At 36.8% G+C, this 15,344-nt stretch overlaps 4 protein-coding genes across 4 annotated transcripts in view; 2 read left to right on the top strand and 2 right to left on the bottom strand.

Annotated features, from left to right (window-relative positions):
* The first annotated feature begins 1,039 nt into the window (after positions 1–1,039).
* On the top strand, positions 1,040–2,744 carry LOC101888027 (U3 small nucleolar RNA-associated protein 18 homolog). Its single transcript, XM_005188340.4, has one exon. The coding sequence runs from the start codon at positions 1,144–1,146 to the stop codon at positions 2,680–2,682; it is 1,539 nt and encodes a 512-aa protein (XP_005188397.1). The 5' UTR covers positions 1,040–1,143; the 3' UTR covers positions 2,683–2,744.
* A 342-nt stretch (positions 2,745–3,086) lies between these two features.
* LOC101892519 (protein O-glucosyltransferase 2) lies at positions 3,087–5,368 on the bottom strand. Its single transcript, XM_005188368.4, has 4 exons — positions 4,953–5,368; positions 3,983–4,901; positions 3,613–3,912; positions 3,087–3,560 (listed from the first exon to the last, which is right to left on the bottom strand). Exons 1-4 carry the CDS (start codon positions 5,120–5,122, stop codon positions 3,450–3,452), a joined length of 1,500 nt encoding a protein of 499 aa, XP_005188425.1. The 5' UTR covers positions 5,123–5,368; the 3' UTR covers positions 3,087–3,449.
* Positions 5,369–5,516: 148 nt separating this feature from the next.
* On the top strand, positions 5,517–6,920 carry LOC101892692 (nuclear pore glycoprotein p62). Its single transcript, XM_005188369.4, has one exon. The coding sequence runs from the start codon at positions 5,624–5,626 to the stop codon at positions 6,818–6,820; it is 1,197 nt and encodes a 398-aa protein (XP_005188426.1). The 5' UTR covers positions 5,517–5,623; the 3' UTR covers positions 6,821–6,920.
* A 4,653-nt stretch (positions 6,921–11,573) lies between these two features.
* Positions 11,574–15,344, bottom strand: part of LOC101888209 (fibrinogen alpha chain) — a 290,556-nt gene continuing 286,785 nt past the window's right edge. The window contains exons 4-7 of the mRNA XM_011296201.3: positions 12,619–12,750; positions 12,374–12,561; positions 12,126–12,312; positions 11,574–12,072 (exon numbers count right to left, since the gene is read on the bottom strand). Coding sequence (XP_011294503.2) covers positions 11,863–12,072; positions 12,126–12,312; positions 12,374–12,561; positions 12,619–12,750 — 717 coding nt within the window. The 3' untranslated portion in view covers positions 11,574–11,862. The remainder of the gene's footprint in view (positions 12,073–12,125; positions 12,313–12,373; positions 12,562–12,618; positions 12,751–15,344) is intronic.

The following is a 15,344-nucleotide window of genomic DNA, read 5'->3' as shown; positions in this document are numbered from 1 at the left end:
TGTTGTCATCGTCTTAGAGACCTAGGTCTGGGTAAATTTGACTTTATATTTTTCCTCATAAATTTGTAGCACCTCTGCCCATTTGGCTATATTGCATGGGTTCATCCGGTGCGATTTCCCTATAAAATAAAAGGTTTGTGTTTCCTTTCCCAAAAGACATTAATATTTTTTTTCTGTTTATTCGTTACTTCCGCCTAGTTGGGGGTAGAAGAATTATTTGACACTATTATTTGGTCTGTTCCAGAACTGCAAGAATATAAAAGTTTTCACTACGATAACCGATTTTCCCTTTATGGTATCGAAAAAAAAAAATTGGTCAAAGTAGTAAATTCTTAAAGGTACTGGAACAGAGCAATTATTTTAACACTTCATTCGAAAAAGCCATTTAGTACTCTCTCCTTAATTCTAAAGGTGAGAATACATAAAACGCCTAAAACATCAATTTATTCCAAATTCTTATGTAAACAAAAAGTGCGCCTGTATACGAAATAAGACCAGCTGACTGACATTTTATATCATATTAAACTAGTCTAAACAAGTATGATTTGATAGTTTGATTTATAAATCAAGTCGATTTTAAATGACCTGAAACATATATATTTTGATCATGACATATAGTCAAATGAATAATTGTAAATTACAATAATTTATAAATAATGCTGTCTGACATTTACGGAACATTTATCCATTTTTTACATGGTAAAATTAAGGAGGTAAAGTCATTTCAAATAAGCATTCCCATCTTTGCATTTTCTGTAATTTATCTTGTCAAATTTCAATGTATAGAAAACAGGTTACCACCTCTGATTTGTGTATGTACAATGAAGTTATAAAAAAACATTGATATGATATGTTGTCAAAAAAATAATTTTGAAAAAAATGTAAACATATGATTGCATGACTTTACCTTCTTGATTCTACCATGGCACATTTCTTCAATCAGCTGATTGAACTTATCCCGTTGAGAGATAAACTTGTTCAATGGTGTGTACTGCACTACATGAGAAATGCCAAGAATAAGCATTAAATTTTAATCTGGCAACATTCAATTTGTAAACATTGACTGCACGTGTAATTTCATTGGAGGAGCATCTCTTTCCAATTTCTTCAAATTAATTAATTTTTTACTAAAAATCTTTAAAAATGAGTGATGATGAGCTCAGCGACGATATGCAAGAGTTGAATGAACTCATTGCCGAGTATCGTGAAAAAGAAGAGGCTGAAAATGGCGACAAAGCTAACGAACAAAACGAGGAGTCAGAGCAAAACAATGCAAATGAAGCGGTGAAAAAACAAAAGAATGTGGACACTTCTGGTCCCATTGAGGTACCCATGGACAAAGTTTTGTTTGGTGATAAAGATAAGTTATTGAAAAACCTTAAAAGGGCAGTGGGCCAGAAGGCCAAGACGGGTGATGATGAAGAAGAAAAGGAGGGTTCCAAGAAAAAGCGGAAACCTGTATGGGTTGATGAAGATGATGAAGTTATTCAACTGGGTGATGTCAAAAAGGAAAATAAACGTACTGGCCCTTTGGATCATTTGAAATTGGACAAGTCATACAAAGAACATTTGACTGCCCGCTTTACTCGTATTGTGAATCAGCCGAAATGGGCAAATTTGGATGAAAAGGATAAGGCCAAACGTTCAGATGATGAGGGTGATGATGGTGACTTACTGAGGACTGTTGGTTTTCTTAGTAAACCAGCAGAAGGTATTTTGCTGGAAAAACATATTAGTGCCAAAAGGATGAAGGATGTTAATCGAGCAACTTATGCAGAGGGAAATATCAATAGCATACAATTTCACCCTAGCAGCACAGCAGCTTTGGTTGCGGGCGACAAGGGTATTGCTTCCATTTATGCCATCGATGGCACACAAAATGATAAGCTCCATAATATACACATCCCCAATTTTCCCATTAAATGTGCGCGTCTCCTTCCTTGCGGAACAAAGGCAGTATTTGGTTCTAATGCCAAATATGCCTATTTGTATGATCTAATGACTGCCAAGGAGACACGTTACAATTTGCGTAAGGACAGTGGGAACCTGAGTAATTTTACGATATCGCCCTGTGGTCGCTATATGGTATCGGCTGGACTTTGTGGTGAAATCCACATACAGGAAGCAAAAACATTTGAAATTATTGCCTCGCTCAAACAAAATGACAAGGTGGCTACCATTTGTTTTACCAATGATTCCCTGAGGCTAGTGGTAAGCGGTAACTCAGCCAATGTATGTGTGTTTTCGATGCGCCAGCAACGTTTGGAACATCGATTCATTGATGATGGTTGCATTGCTGGCAAGGCAATGGATTTGTCACCCAATCAACGTCTATTGGCAACTGGCAGCATGGAGGGTGTTGTTAATGTTTATGATTTTGAAAATATTATGCAGACTCAAACGCCGCTGCCAATTAAAAGCTTCCTTAATCTAAGAACGGCCATCAGTAGTGTTAGATTTAATCATAGTTCGGAGATTTTGGCATTTGCTTCTAGTCGCTGTCCAAATGCCTTGAAACTGGCACATTTTCCCAGCGGCACCGTTTATGCAAACTTTCCTGGTTTCATGCCGAATCTTGGTAATGTAAACTGCATGGAATTTTCGCCGCACTCAGCCTACTTGGCATTGGGCAATAACAAAGAATGTCCACTGTTTAGACTTAAGCATTTTAAAAATTATTAATAAAAGATATTGAATATATAAATGATGTGTATATTGAAAAATATATATTTTTTTAAGTAAAATCAAGTATTGTTATTATTTAATAATTCACATTATTCATTTCCTTCGTAACAATGTGCAAATTCATCGAAACGTCAGATTTCTTTTAATGGTCTATTTTTTCCTGTTGAAGACTCAAGAATGTTTTCTTTTCTTTATGAAACACAGCACTTCCATTTCAATCCATTTTTTGTGTCCAATATATTCGGGCATCAATAAATGAAGGTGTGGGTGCAACAGGAAAGTGAAGAAATTCAAAAATATAATATTTTTAAATTCAAGTTGGGCATAAAATTCTCATACAAACTTTTCTTGTGACTCACTTCATGAGGATTGCTTGAGACATACAGAACATACAATTGGAATATTTTTATGATGAATTTATTTCGTTTATTTTAAAATCTATGAGATTCTAAAAATCTAAAATGTGTGCAAAAATGTGCTAAATACATATATATCTAAATAGATCAAAAATATATACGAGATTCTTTTGTTTAATTTTTACTAGAGTTTTATGCTAAAAACACATCTACAAAGTATTTTGCCTAGTTTTGTCTATAAAGTGAATTGAGTGTATATGGCATATGAATATGTTTATAAATAAATATCTTTTTGTTGGACACTATATATCAAAAAAATGAATCGATAAAAGCAAAGAATATTATTCTAGAGTATTCATTTGATAATGGATGGGAATGATGTAAAATAAATACTGTGACTTGTCAAAATTACAGCTCATCGCGAGTATAGGTTTCTTTGCAGCTGCAACTGTGGGTGTGTTCGAGTTTTTCCATGCCCGGTAAAACCATGACAGGTGAGACCAAACGTTGACTCCATTCCTGTAAAATACAACTCATTAATACAATATTTAACAACTTTAATAGATTCTACCTTAAAAAGAGCCATGTGGTAACAATAGATATGTCTGGGCGTTAAATTGGAGTTTACAAACTCCTGGGCACTTTTAGCCAGCTCCAGGGCCTTATCCTCATTTTCACGTAACCATGTTATGGTTTCAATGAGATCAGATAAATCCCTCTTGATGGGTAGATAATGTTGGTGGGCTTTGAGTTTGTGATAGAAATGTTCATAATACGGTGATGTTTGTTTGAGTACTGTCGAGCCACCGCCCAGCAGATAAGGTAAACGATATGAGGCCACAGTGCCATCGATGTTCAGTTGATATTTGTACTAAAAGTATTATCGAAATCTATAATCCAACCTCAAAGAATGCAATTTCAGTAGTGTCTGAATCTCTTACCTTAAAGAATTCCATAAAGCTAATGTGCGGTACCTTGGGTCCATATTTATGTTCTTCATCGCGGAAAAAGAAGAAATTCGTTAGAGCCGCATCAATTTTGTCCGAATGTTTACGTCCCATAGCAATCAAATCCAAACGTTCCCTGCGTGAATCTCTGCCACGCCAAAATAATTTGTCAACTTTGCTAGACCAGGGATATTTTTCACGCTGCACAGACAGTACATCCAACGATACACGCTGCATATTTTCCACAGTCGATTCAGTCAAATCATATGTGGGCAAAACAATATCATGGGAATCGTCACTGCCGCACCATGAAAATATTGGATACGGACCGGAGGTACGTTGTTGACCACCCTTACGTGACAATGGCCAATCCCCTAGATTCAAAAAGAATTCCATATCGGGTAAGGCCACAACACGACCCAATGCCAAAAGCGTGGCGTCCATAAACATTTTAAAGCCATCATATTTGCCATAACATTTACGCCAAATTTGTTGATCTTTAACCACATAGTGGCACAACGATACACTCTCCGGTTGATTATAACGTTTAATCAAATTATCACGTATCATGCTGAAGTTGACCCGTTTAAATGAATGTAAATCGCTAACGATTTGATCTTCCTGCATGGCAGATTTACACTCATTGTCAATTAGCCAAATGTTGAGATCCCGGGGACAATAACATTTTTCGGAATACACCAAATCACGTATATAGTATGGCGATTTGGCTACATGGGAACCATTGTAGCGCACATTGATAATCATCTTATCACACCAATCGCTAATGATGCTATAGCGGGCAATAAAGGAGCCATCACCACGATTTATGATATCCACCTTGGAACGACAGGCTCCATGAGGCGATTTACCCTCGATTTGTACATCAAAGTTCAACGGAGGTGATTCTTTAAACCTAGCAAAAGCAAAGTTATTAAGTAGCACACATGATAAGAACTCTACTTACATTTGTCCATCATCTCCAGCGGCATGTATATAGAAAAATCTAGCCGGTAAAACAATTTTATCCGGCTCTAAGCCACTTCCATAAACGGTGGTCTTTGTGGGATCTACAAGTCGAGGACTTGCATGACAATATGTCAATATATAACTTAGTATTAAAATGAGGAATTTCATAATATAGGCCAATATGTTATTAAAGCGGTGGATTGATGTTTTCTTGTTAGGAGGTGAGTCTAATGTACATCCCTTTCTGGGAGCGTGGGAAACCAAAATGAAAGTCGTCCCCAAAGAAACAAATAAGAGAGGCAAAAATGCCCGATAAAATAGAGAGAAAGCAAAAACCCCGAAAACCTCTGGTTGTTTACGAATGAGTGTAATGTATAACGTCGAGTACCTCTGTCGTTTACGAATGAGACATGAGGAAATCGCAATCAGCTGGAAGCATTTAGGGATTCCTAGATTGAAAAACGTATCTGTTAGGGATCAAGAGATCGAAAATAGAGCCTTAACAAGTTAGCCACTATTTTACAAATATTTTGCAACTACATGTTTCATTCATCTGGTAACACTGTCATCGCTCGTGTTTTGTCAACTAAGAGGTGGAAACCGCATCGATTCTTTTAATTTTTTAACAAAAAGCTAAAAAATCTTTATTTCGACTTACAAAAACACAAAATGAGTTTCCAATTACCAACTACAACAACGGCCACAGCTGGAGGATTCTCCTTTGGAACGAATACCGGTGCTGGACAACCAGCCAAACCAAGTTTTAGTTTTGGCGCGACTGGTGGTGGAGATGCTGGAGCTGCAAAACCCTTGGGCTTTGGATTTGGAGCAACAGCTACTACAACGGCAACAGCTACAAGTGCAGCACCAGCTACTGCTACACCATCATTAGGTGGCTTGGGTGGTGGGACGAGCTTTGGTTTTGGTACCCCCTCAGCCGCTGCAACAACAACTGCAGCGGCTCCAACTCTTTCTACAGGAGGATTTGGTGGATTTGGAGCAGCGCCGGCTGCAGCCGCTCCCTCGACTGCAGCATCGACAACCACAACAGCTACGGCAGCACAACCGGCAGCAGCCGCACCTTTGACCAGTGGCTTTTCATTTGGAGCCCCTACAGCAGCCACAACAACGGCACAAACTTCTAGTACTACAGGTACTGGGTTGACAACGGCGGCTGCAACAACTGCTGCTACAGCCACTGTTACCTCAAAACCTCCAGCGACTGGTGGTTTTGCCAGCTTGACTACAGCCACAAAAACCACAGACTCCTCAGCTGTGGCAAATGCCTCACAACTAACCTACAACCAGTTGGAAGAACACATCAATAAGTGGACATTGGAATTGGAAGAACAGGAAAAAGTCTTTACCGATCAGGCCACACAAATCAATGCTTGGGACAAAGTCCTAATAAGTAACAATCAAAAGATTTTAGATCTAAATGATGCTGTACAAAAAGTCAAAGCCGATCAGCAGACTTTGGAACAAGAATTGGAATTCATAGCAACACAGCACAAAGAACTGGAGGAAAGCATTGTACCGTTGCAAAAAGAATTCTTAAAAATACCACAAGTGGATGTCGAGCGATCACAAACTTATTTGATGGTGGAAAATTTGGATACCCAATTGAAACAAATGTCAGAGGATCTCAAAGAGATAATTGATAATTTGAACGAGGCGAACAAATGTCAGGATAATACAGACCCCATAATACAAATTGGTAAAATTCTCAATGCCCACATGAGTTCACTGCAATGGATTGAACAGAGTACATCGAATATTGGTAACAAATTGGAAGATATTACAAAAATGCATGAAACATTTAAAAGGGAATCGGAGCGATCATTCCGTTCGGCTTATTATAATTAAATGAAACAAGTGTTTTTGGGATAAGGTTTTTCATTTTGTTTTTTGAATTGTATGTTTAGATGTATTTGATTTCAATAAAAAAAATAATTAATATAATTTATTTTTATTAAATTGTTTTGAAGTAACCCGAAATGTCAATATTTAAGGAGTTATGAGCATTTTAAAATAGGCTATTTTTCCTCTTTAAATATCTTCAATCAAAATTATGCTAAAAATCCCGAAATGTCAATATTTAAGGAGTTATGAGCATTTTAAAATATGCTATTTTTCCTCTCTAAATATCTGCAATCAAAATGATGCTAAAAAGCCCGAAATGTCAATATTTAAGGAGTTATGACCATTTTAAAATAGGCTATTTTTCCTCTTTAAATATCTGCAATTAAAATGATGCTTAAAAGCCCGAAATGTCAATATTTAAGAAGTTATGAGCATTTTAAAATAGGCTATTTTTTCCTCTTTAAATATCTGTAATCAAAATGATGCTAAAAAGCCCGAAATGTCAATATTTAAGGAGTTGTGAGCATTTTAAAATAGGCCATTTTTCCTCTTTAAATATCTGCAATCAAAATGATGCTAAAAGCCCGAAATGTCAATATTTAGGGAGTTATGAGGATTTTAAAATAGGCCATTTTTCCTCTTTAAATATCTGCCATCAAAATGATGCCAAAAAGCCCGAAATGTCAATATTTAAGGAGTTATGAGCATTTTAAAATAGGCTATTTTTCCTCTTTATGGACCGTACTACCAATTCGCATATAGATTTTAACATAAAATAAAAACAATTTAAACCAATTTTTTTTGTATTTTTCCTTTATTTTTATTTGTTGTTGTTTTTTAATTAACCTCCTGTTGTTGTTTTTAACTACAAAGAATCTCTTAAGAATACTAATTTGTTTTACAAATTGTGATTATTGTTGTTGGGTTTATACAAACAATTTTACTACTAATTATGTTTTCTTTTGTTATTGTTGTTCTTTTTGTTTTACTGACATGCAGATGATTGATTGAATGGATGGATGGATGAATATATCGCGGTGAATGTTGTTGAACAAATACATATTGTAAAATATAGTACAAAAATCAATGTGGACGACAACAGTTTCGTAGTATATATGAATAAAAAATGTTTATATTTTTTATGTGTATACTTGTTGTTGTTGCAATACTACATGTGATTTATTTCCAATTATAAAATAATAGTAAATAACAAAAAAATAAAAGCGAAGAAAAAACATATTTACATTAGAATTGACGGAGTAATGATGAGCGGGGAATATTTTTTCCGGGGGAATAAAGTGCATACAAATAATAAAATAGTGGAATATAATTACATGAAATTTTGAAATGAATTAACAATTAATGCGATATTTTTTTTTTACAAATAATTTATGTATGTGTAACGAGTAATGGTTGTTCTGTACGTGTGTTTTAAATTTCTGTGGGTACGGGGTATGTGAACACTTTGGAATTTTTTTGAAAGACGGAAAGATAAACTTCTAAATAAAATGAATTTTCACAAAAAAAGGACAGAAAATATCAGTCGGTTTAGCCGACAAACGTATACCATTTAGTCAATGTTTGATTATTTAAATATATTTTGATTTTTGTTATGATTATTTAAATTGATGACCCTCTATGGAGTAGGTTCCAAAGGAATGGGCCAATTTTGTCCATTTCGTATCAGATCTGTAAAATTTGGCAAAGTATTGTAAATTGTGACCCTTTGTGGGTGAGGTATCAGAAGAAAATAATAGCATGTGTGAAATTTCAAGACAACCGAATGATTATTTCGGATTTTATGATAATTTTGCTAATTCAAAATTTTGACTCTTTGTGGGCTATGACCAGAAGAAATGGTACGATCTCTACCTTTTTTATGACAGATCTAGAGTTGATGGAAATATTGAGATGTACCAAGTCTGAATAGAATCGGATATTAATTTCGCGTTTTATGAACCTCGTGGGTATTCAAAATTTCGACTCTTTGTGGGAAAGGTACCAGAAGAGTGGACCGATATATTCTATCTTCTATTTTGACCCTTTGTGGCGGAGGTACGAGAAGGAGGGGACCGATAAATCTTTACAGCAGATATTGGATTAGTAGAAATAATCGGATGAGTGAAATTTGAAGAGAACTGGATGCTTATATTGGATTTTATGATAGTTTTGGCTATTCAAAATTTTGACCCATTGTGGGGGACGTAACAGAAGAAATGATCCGATCTGTACCATTTTTATAACAGATCTTGTGTTGATGAAAATATTGAGATGTGCCAAGTCTAAATGGAATCGGATATCGATTTCGCGTTTTATGAGCTTCATTGATATTCACAATTTTGACCCTTTGTGGGGGAGAAACCAGAATGAGTGGACCGATATATTCCATCTTTACACCAAACCTTGGATTAATAAAAATATTGTGATATGTGGAAATTGAAGAGAATTGGACAATTATATCTCATTTTATAAGAGTTATAATTATTAAAAATGTTGACACTTGGTCAGGAAGCTACTTGATGGTTTGAACCGATAATGTCCATTCTCGCACCTGTCCTAGCACTGATGCAAATATTAGGATTTGCAAAATTGGAGCAAAATCGGATTATCCTTTCTCTATTTCTGTGCAGTTTTTATTTTTATGAAAACCAGAAGGTACCAGAGGGTACCTCCAGGTTCTCATTAGACCTCTGGTTTATAGAAATATATAGAAACACTAAGTATGAAAAGAATCGTTGACTTGTTTCGGATGTTACGTGAGATAAAATTTTTCAAAATTTTGACTCTTTGTGAGGGAGGTACTTGATGGAGTGGTTCGATATTGTCGATTTTTGCCCCTGGCGTAGCACTGTTGCAAATATTAGGATTTGCAAAGTTGGAGCAAAATCGGATTATCCTTTCTCTTTTTCAGTAAATTATTTTCTTTGAAAATGTTGATATTTTGTAGGGAAGTTACCAGAAGGAGTGGACCGATATTGCCCATCTCCGAACTCGATATAAGCTTGATAATAATATTATGATGTACCAAGTTTGGATAAAATCTGATACCCGCTTCGAGAGATATCGTGCGCACCAGTCAGCCAGACAGGCGGACGGATGAACATCGCCAGATCGACTCCAAATGTTCTGAAACGGATTTGGCCCAAAGAGACCTAGGGTCTAAAAGCGTTATTTCGATGAGTCATGTTTTGGCCGTATCAAATGAAAATCTGCATAATGACACCATCTATAAGACTACTAGAATAGTTTTGTTTTGAAATATCCTTAATAGGTTTTGTTGATGGAAGTCCATTTGCGAAGAAGACTTAAGGGAATTTAAGTCTCATTTGAACAATTTGAAAGAAAAGAGCTGGTAGGGTATTAACATGGTACAACAAAGAGGTGGAAAAGCTTTGTAAAACTACAGAAATACCAATTCCAATTTAAGTTTCTTCCAATCATTGATTATAAAAATATTTTAGTTTTTTATTTTTCAAAACCACAAATACATGCACAAAACTGGCAAAAGTCGGGCACACTTAGAAAAACAAAATTATAATCAGCTGGAAGCCCTATCTTACCTTTTTATTGTACCATGGGTATTGCCAACAATTTTTAATTAAATTAATGGAGAGTGTTTTTCGAATGCTATTAAAGATTATCATTGTTGAAAAATAATAACTGCCTTTTAAAAGAGGCTCCCATTGGTATAAGTTTTGTCGGCAAAAATCTTTTTTCAAATATTTAGAAGTGGATCGTTTACATCATTCTTTCTTTTTGTTTTTGCAAAAATGTTACATACTTCCGCCACAATTCTTGGGACCTCTTTCAGTATGACAAATGGGGTTATGAAAGATAAACACAATTCCAAATGAGTTTTTTAAAATTTTTGTTCTTCTTTTTTTTATAATTCCGAAATTTGAAAAATATATTTGAAATTGTGTTTTCCGTATCGCCATATGGAAAAAGACCCTTATTTTTTTGAAAAGCTCTGGATTGCAATGCTATATAAATATTGCTGAAACTTTGATCAAAATGTAAATGGTTGGCAAATAGATATATATGTAAGTGTGCATGTGTATGGATATGTATAAAGAAATGATATAATAAGTTAATAAACTTTAAAACATAACAAATTAAAATTTATGAAAATAAAAAATGAACATGAAACATAAAATAATAACTGAAATAAAATAAAACAAAATAATAAAAAAACATATAAAAATAATTCGCTATGAAACAAGAAACTTTTGTTGGTTGGTTGTTGTTGTTTTTGTGTGGTTTGGGTGATTGGTATAAAACTCTTTGAGTATTTATGTTTGTAATTTTTTTTTTGGAAGGGGAAAAGTGTTAAGTTTTTCGAAGAAAGATTGCAAGGATCTTTCTTTGAGATTATGGGAAAGAAAAAGGAATTTCCTTTCTTACCCCTAACCTCAAAAAATGTTCATGAAATATTTCAACGAAGCTAAGGCTACATTACACATTATGCTAGAGGCATATGTAAAGTGACTTTTTCATATTATATATTTCAATTTTTATAGCATAATTTAAGGAGCTCTTAAAAAAAAAATTAAACTTAAAAGTAACGCCACACAACATATACTATAAATTATTATAAACACACTTGTATTTCATTAATTCCATACGTTTAGTATATTTATATTAATTTATATTTAATAGAGCGTTTCTTTTTGGATTAAAAATTCTGGGGAGCGTATATTTTTAATGCTAGAGATAACTGTGGAAAAATTCACTTTACATTTGACTCTACAATCATGTGTAATCTCCAGCCTTTGAAAATGAAATATAATTATGGAAATTCCAAAATCTAATTTTGGAATTTCAATTCCTTTCTCATTTGGATAAAATGGAATTATGTTTCGAAATTGGTGATTTGTTTTTTTTATAAATAATAATTTTTGTTTTTCAAAAAACAGAGATGATGATTTCATGATGATTTGTGCCTTTTTACAAATTATAAAAAAAGTGTTCAATTTTCCACTTTCTCGCTTTTTGTTAAAAAAAAAAATAGTTTGTAGTCGTAGTAGTAAGGGGTTTACGGCATTTTACGCCGATCCCGCCGAAGACGATGATGCTGAATTCGAACCCATGGGTTGGGGTCCACGCGGCTTAATCATCATTGTGGCCTTCTTAAGGGTATAATCCCATCCACGCCAGCGGAACCAAACAATGCCCTGGCGGGCAGTTAAATCTTGGGGATCATGTAAATACAATCCATTAAGACCTCGGCCGCATGACTTCCACCACCAACCACCCTGGAAACAAGAATAAATAAATAAACCTTGATTCTCTTTCAAATGCAACCTACCTTGAGCATGCTGGCGCAGTTCAACGAAGATCTATCGTTGTCACGATTGTACGTGGAGAATGGACTGTTGTTCGAACCATACCAGGGATCATTCAGCGAATCGCCAGCATTACCCTCATAGCCATCAATTTCCAGTTTATAATAGTCGGCCTCCGAATGGATTTTAAAGTGGGCATATTGGGCATATCTGTAAACAAAATTTTATAATTTTAAGCCATTTTTAGAAAATTTTGATTCTCTACACTGACCTCTTGTTGCCTTCAAAATCCTCCAACTCCACTCTCAACGTATAATCTTCATTGTTCGTTAGCATATAGATGTTTTCGTTGCCCAACCAAAATTCCTTGGCTGGGTCGCCAAAACCGTTCTTATAATCCGCCCAATCACGATTGAAATTCTCACGTGGCTCACCGAAATCATCACGTCTTTGTATAACCTAAAGGGGGAACTGGTTTAAGTATGAAAAAATAAATTAAGTATTTTGACAACTTACCGTCCAACCGCCATCGGCCACCTCCTGTTCACAGAATACCTTCAAAAACCAATAGGTGGTACCGCGTATTTGCAAATAGAAGACCCCGGATTGTTTCATGCCGGCGTTTAATAAATCAACGCAAGAGAAACCCTATGGAGGATAAATAAAAGATTAATAAATGGGGTATGAAAAGGGCGAAATAGGATGATTTTTCTATAAAAGAGCCTACAATCTCCTTAAAAAAAATTGAAGGACTTCTTGGAGAATGCCTTAAGAGCTTTTTATACAACATTTTGAAAGGCTCCTAAAATGACTGCCTATTTAAAACCTTAAGGGCTTGCAATACAAGATCGTAAGGACTTCTTCAAGTGACTTTTTCATAATTTATATTTAGAATTTTTATGGCATACTTTAAGGAGCTTTCAACAATTAATTATATGTTAGCATAAATACTCATACACCCCTTCTTAGTGGGCCTTAATGTTTCTCTCAAATGCCTTAAAGAACTTTCTATAGGCTTAAAGGACTTTCTATTGGCCTAAGTGCTTCCTATAGACGGTGTCAAAGGTTTCCCATAAAAGGTCTTAAGGACTTCCTGTAGAAGGTATTTAGGCTTTCGTTTAGAATTTAGGAGGTCTTAAATGGCTTCCCAAAGAAGGCCTCCAAGAACTTCTTATAGGAGACTGCAAATGGGTTCGTATAGAAGGCCTTCAACGGCTGGCTTCGTATAGAAGGCCTCAAAGGGCTGGCTTCGCATAGAAGGCCTTAAAGGGCTGGCTTCGCATAGAAGGCCTTAAAAGGGCTGGCTTCGTATAGAAGGCCTTAAAGGGCTGGCTTCGTATAGAAGGCCTTAAAGGGCTGACTTCGTATAGAAGGCCTTCAACGGCTGGCTTCGTATAGAAGGCCTTAAGAGGGCTGGCTTCGTATAGAAGGCCTTAAAGGGGCGGGCTTCGTATAGAAGGCCTTAAAGGGGCAGGCTTCGTATAGAAGGCCTTAAAGGGGCAGGCTTCGTATAGAAGGCCTTAAAGGGGCGGGCTTCGTATAGAAGGCCTCAGAGGGCTGGCTTCGTATAGAAGACCTCAAAGGGCTGGCTTCGTATAGAAGACCTCAAAGGGCTGGCTTCGTATAGAAGACCTCAAGGGGCTGGCTTCGTATAGAAGACCTCAAAGGGCTGGCTTCGTATAGAAGGCCTTAAAGGGGCGGCCTTCGTATAGAAGGCCTTAAAGGGGCGGCCTTCGTATAGAAGGCCTTAAAGGGGCGGCCTTCGTATAGAATGCCTTAAAGGGGCGGCCTTCGTATAGAATGCCTTAAAGGGGCGGCCTTCGTATAGAAGGCCTTAAAGGGGCGGCCTTCGTATAGAAGGCCTTAAAGGGGCGGCCTTCGTATAAAAGGCCTTAAAGGGGCGGCCTTCGTATAGAAGGCCTTAAAGGGGCGGCCTTCGTATAGAAGGCCTTAAAGGGGCGGCCTTCGTATAGAAGGCCTTAAAGGGGCGGCCTTCGTATAAAAGGCCTTAAAGGGGCGGCCTTCGTATAGAAGGCCTTAAAGGGGCGGCCTTCGTATAGAAGGCCTTAAAGGGGCGGCCTTCGTATAGAAGGCCTTAAAGGGGCGGCCTTCGTATAGAAGGCCTTAAAGGGGCGGCCTTCGTATAGAAGGCCTTAAAGGGGCGGCCTTCGTATAGAAGGCCTTAGAAAGGGCTGGCTTCGTATAGAAGGCCTTAAAAGGGCTGGCTTCGTATAGAAGGCCTTAGAAAGGGCTGGCTTCGTATAGAAGGCCCTAAAGGGCAGGCTTCGTATAGAAGGCCTTAAAAGGGCTGGCTTCGTATAGAAGGCCTTAAAAGGGCTGGCTTCGTAGAGAAGGCCTTAAAGGGCTGGCTTCGTAGAGAAGGCCTTAAAGGTCTGGCTTCGTAGAGAAGGCCTTAAAGGGCTGGCTTCGTAGAGAAGGCCTTAAAGGGCTGGCTTCGTATAGAAGGCCTTAAAAGGGCTGGCTTCGTAAAGAAGGCCTTAAAAGGGCTGGCTTCGTAGAGAAGGCCTTAAAGGGCTGGCTTCGTAAAGAAGGCCTTAAAGGGCTGGCTTCGTAGAGAAGGCCTTAAAGGGCTGGCTTCGTAGAGAAGGCCTTAAAGGGCTGGCTTCGTAGAGAAGGCCTTAAAGGGCTGGCTTCGTATAGAAGGCCTTAAAAGGGCTGGCTTCGTATAGAAGGCCTTAAAAGGGCTGGCTTCGTAGAGAAGGCCTTAAAGGGCTGGCTTCGTAGAGAAGGCCTTAAAGAGCTGGCTTCGTAGAGAAGGTCTTAAAAGGGCGGGCTTCGTATAGAAGGCCATTAAGGACTTCATATAGAAGGCCATTAAGGACTTCGTATAGAAGGCCATTAAGGACTTCGTAGAAGGCCTTTAAGGGCTTTTTTTAGAAGAAATTGGAAGGCTTTTTTTAGAAGACAGGCTTCTTTTAGAAGAAAGGCTTCTTTTAGAAAAATTTTAAAGCAACTCGTTTGGAAGTCTTTGAAGGGCTTCTTCGACTTCTTCATATTTTGTATTTGAAAATTTTTAGCATACTTTTAGGAACTACCAACGATTTTCTCACTTAAAAGTAACTCAATACTAAGTTTTTCGTATTGAAGGCCCAAAGAACTTCGCATAAAAGGCCCCAAAGAGCTTCGTATTGAAGACTTTGAAGGGTTTCTGTTGGAAGACCTTGGAAGGTTTTTGTTAGAATACCTCGAAGGACCTTTTTTAGAAAAATTTGAAGGACTTC

Source organism: Musca domestica, unplaced genomic scaffold (assembly GCF_030504385.1).
Source record: "Musca domestica strain aabys unplaced genomic scaffold, Musca_domestica.polishedcontigs.V.1.1 8, whole genome shotgun sequence".
Lineage (NCBI taxonomy): Eukaryota > Metazoa > Arthropoda > Insecta > Diptera > Muscidae > Musca > Musca domestica.
The sequence above is the reverse complement of the archived record's forward strand: the minus strand, read 5'-3'. Positions and strand labels throughout refer to the sequence as shown.

Bases quoted from the DNA above. Each gene is read 5' to 3' on its own strand.
- LOC101888027 (XM_005188340.4), top strand. From the start codon at position 1,144: ATGAGTGATGATGAGCTCAGCGACGATATGCAAGAGTTGAATGAACTC.
- LOC101892519 (XM_005188368.4), bottom strand. From the start codon at position 5,122: ATGAAATTCCTCATTTTAATACTAAGTTATATATTGACATATTGTCAT. The intron at 4,902-4,952 runs GTAAGTAGAGTT...TGCTTTTGCTAG, and splicing joins GCTGGAGATGATGGACAAAT to GTTTAAAGAATCACCTCCGT. The intron at 3,913-3,982 runs GTAAGAGATTCA...TAATACTTTTAG, and splicing joins GCTTTATGGAATTCTTTAAG to TACAAATATCAACTGAACAT.
- LOC101892692 (XM_005188369.4), top strand. From the start codon at position 5,624: ATGAGTTTCCAATTACCAACTACAACAACGGCCACAGCTGGAGGATTC.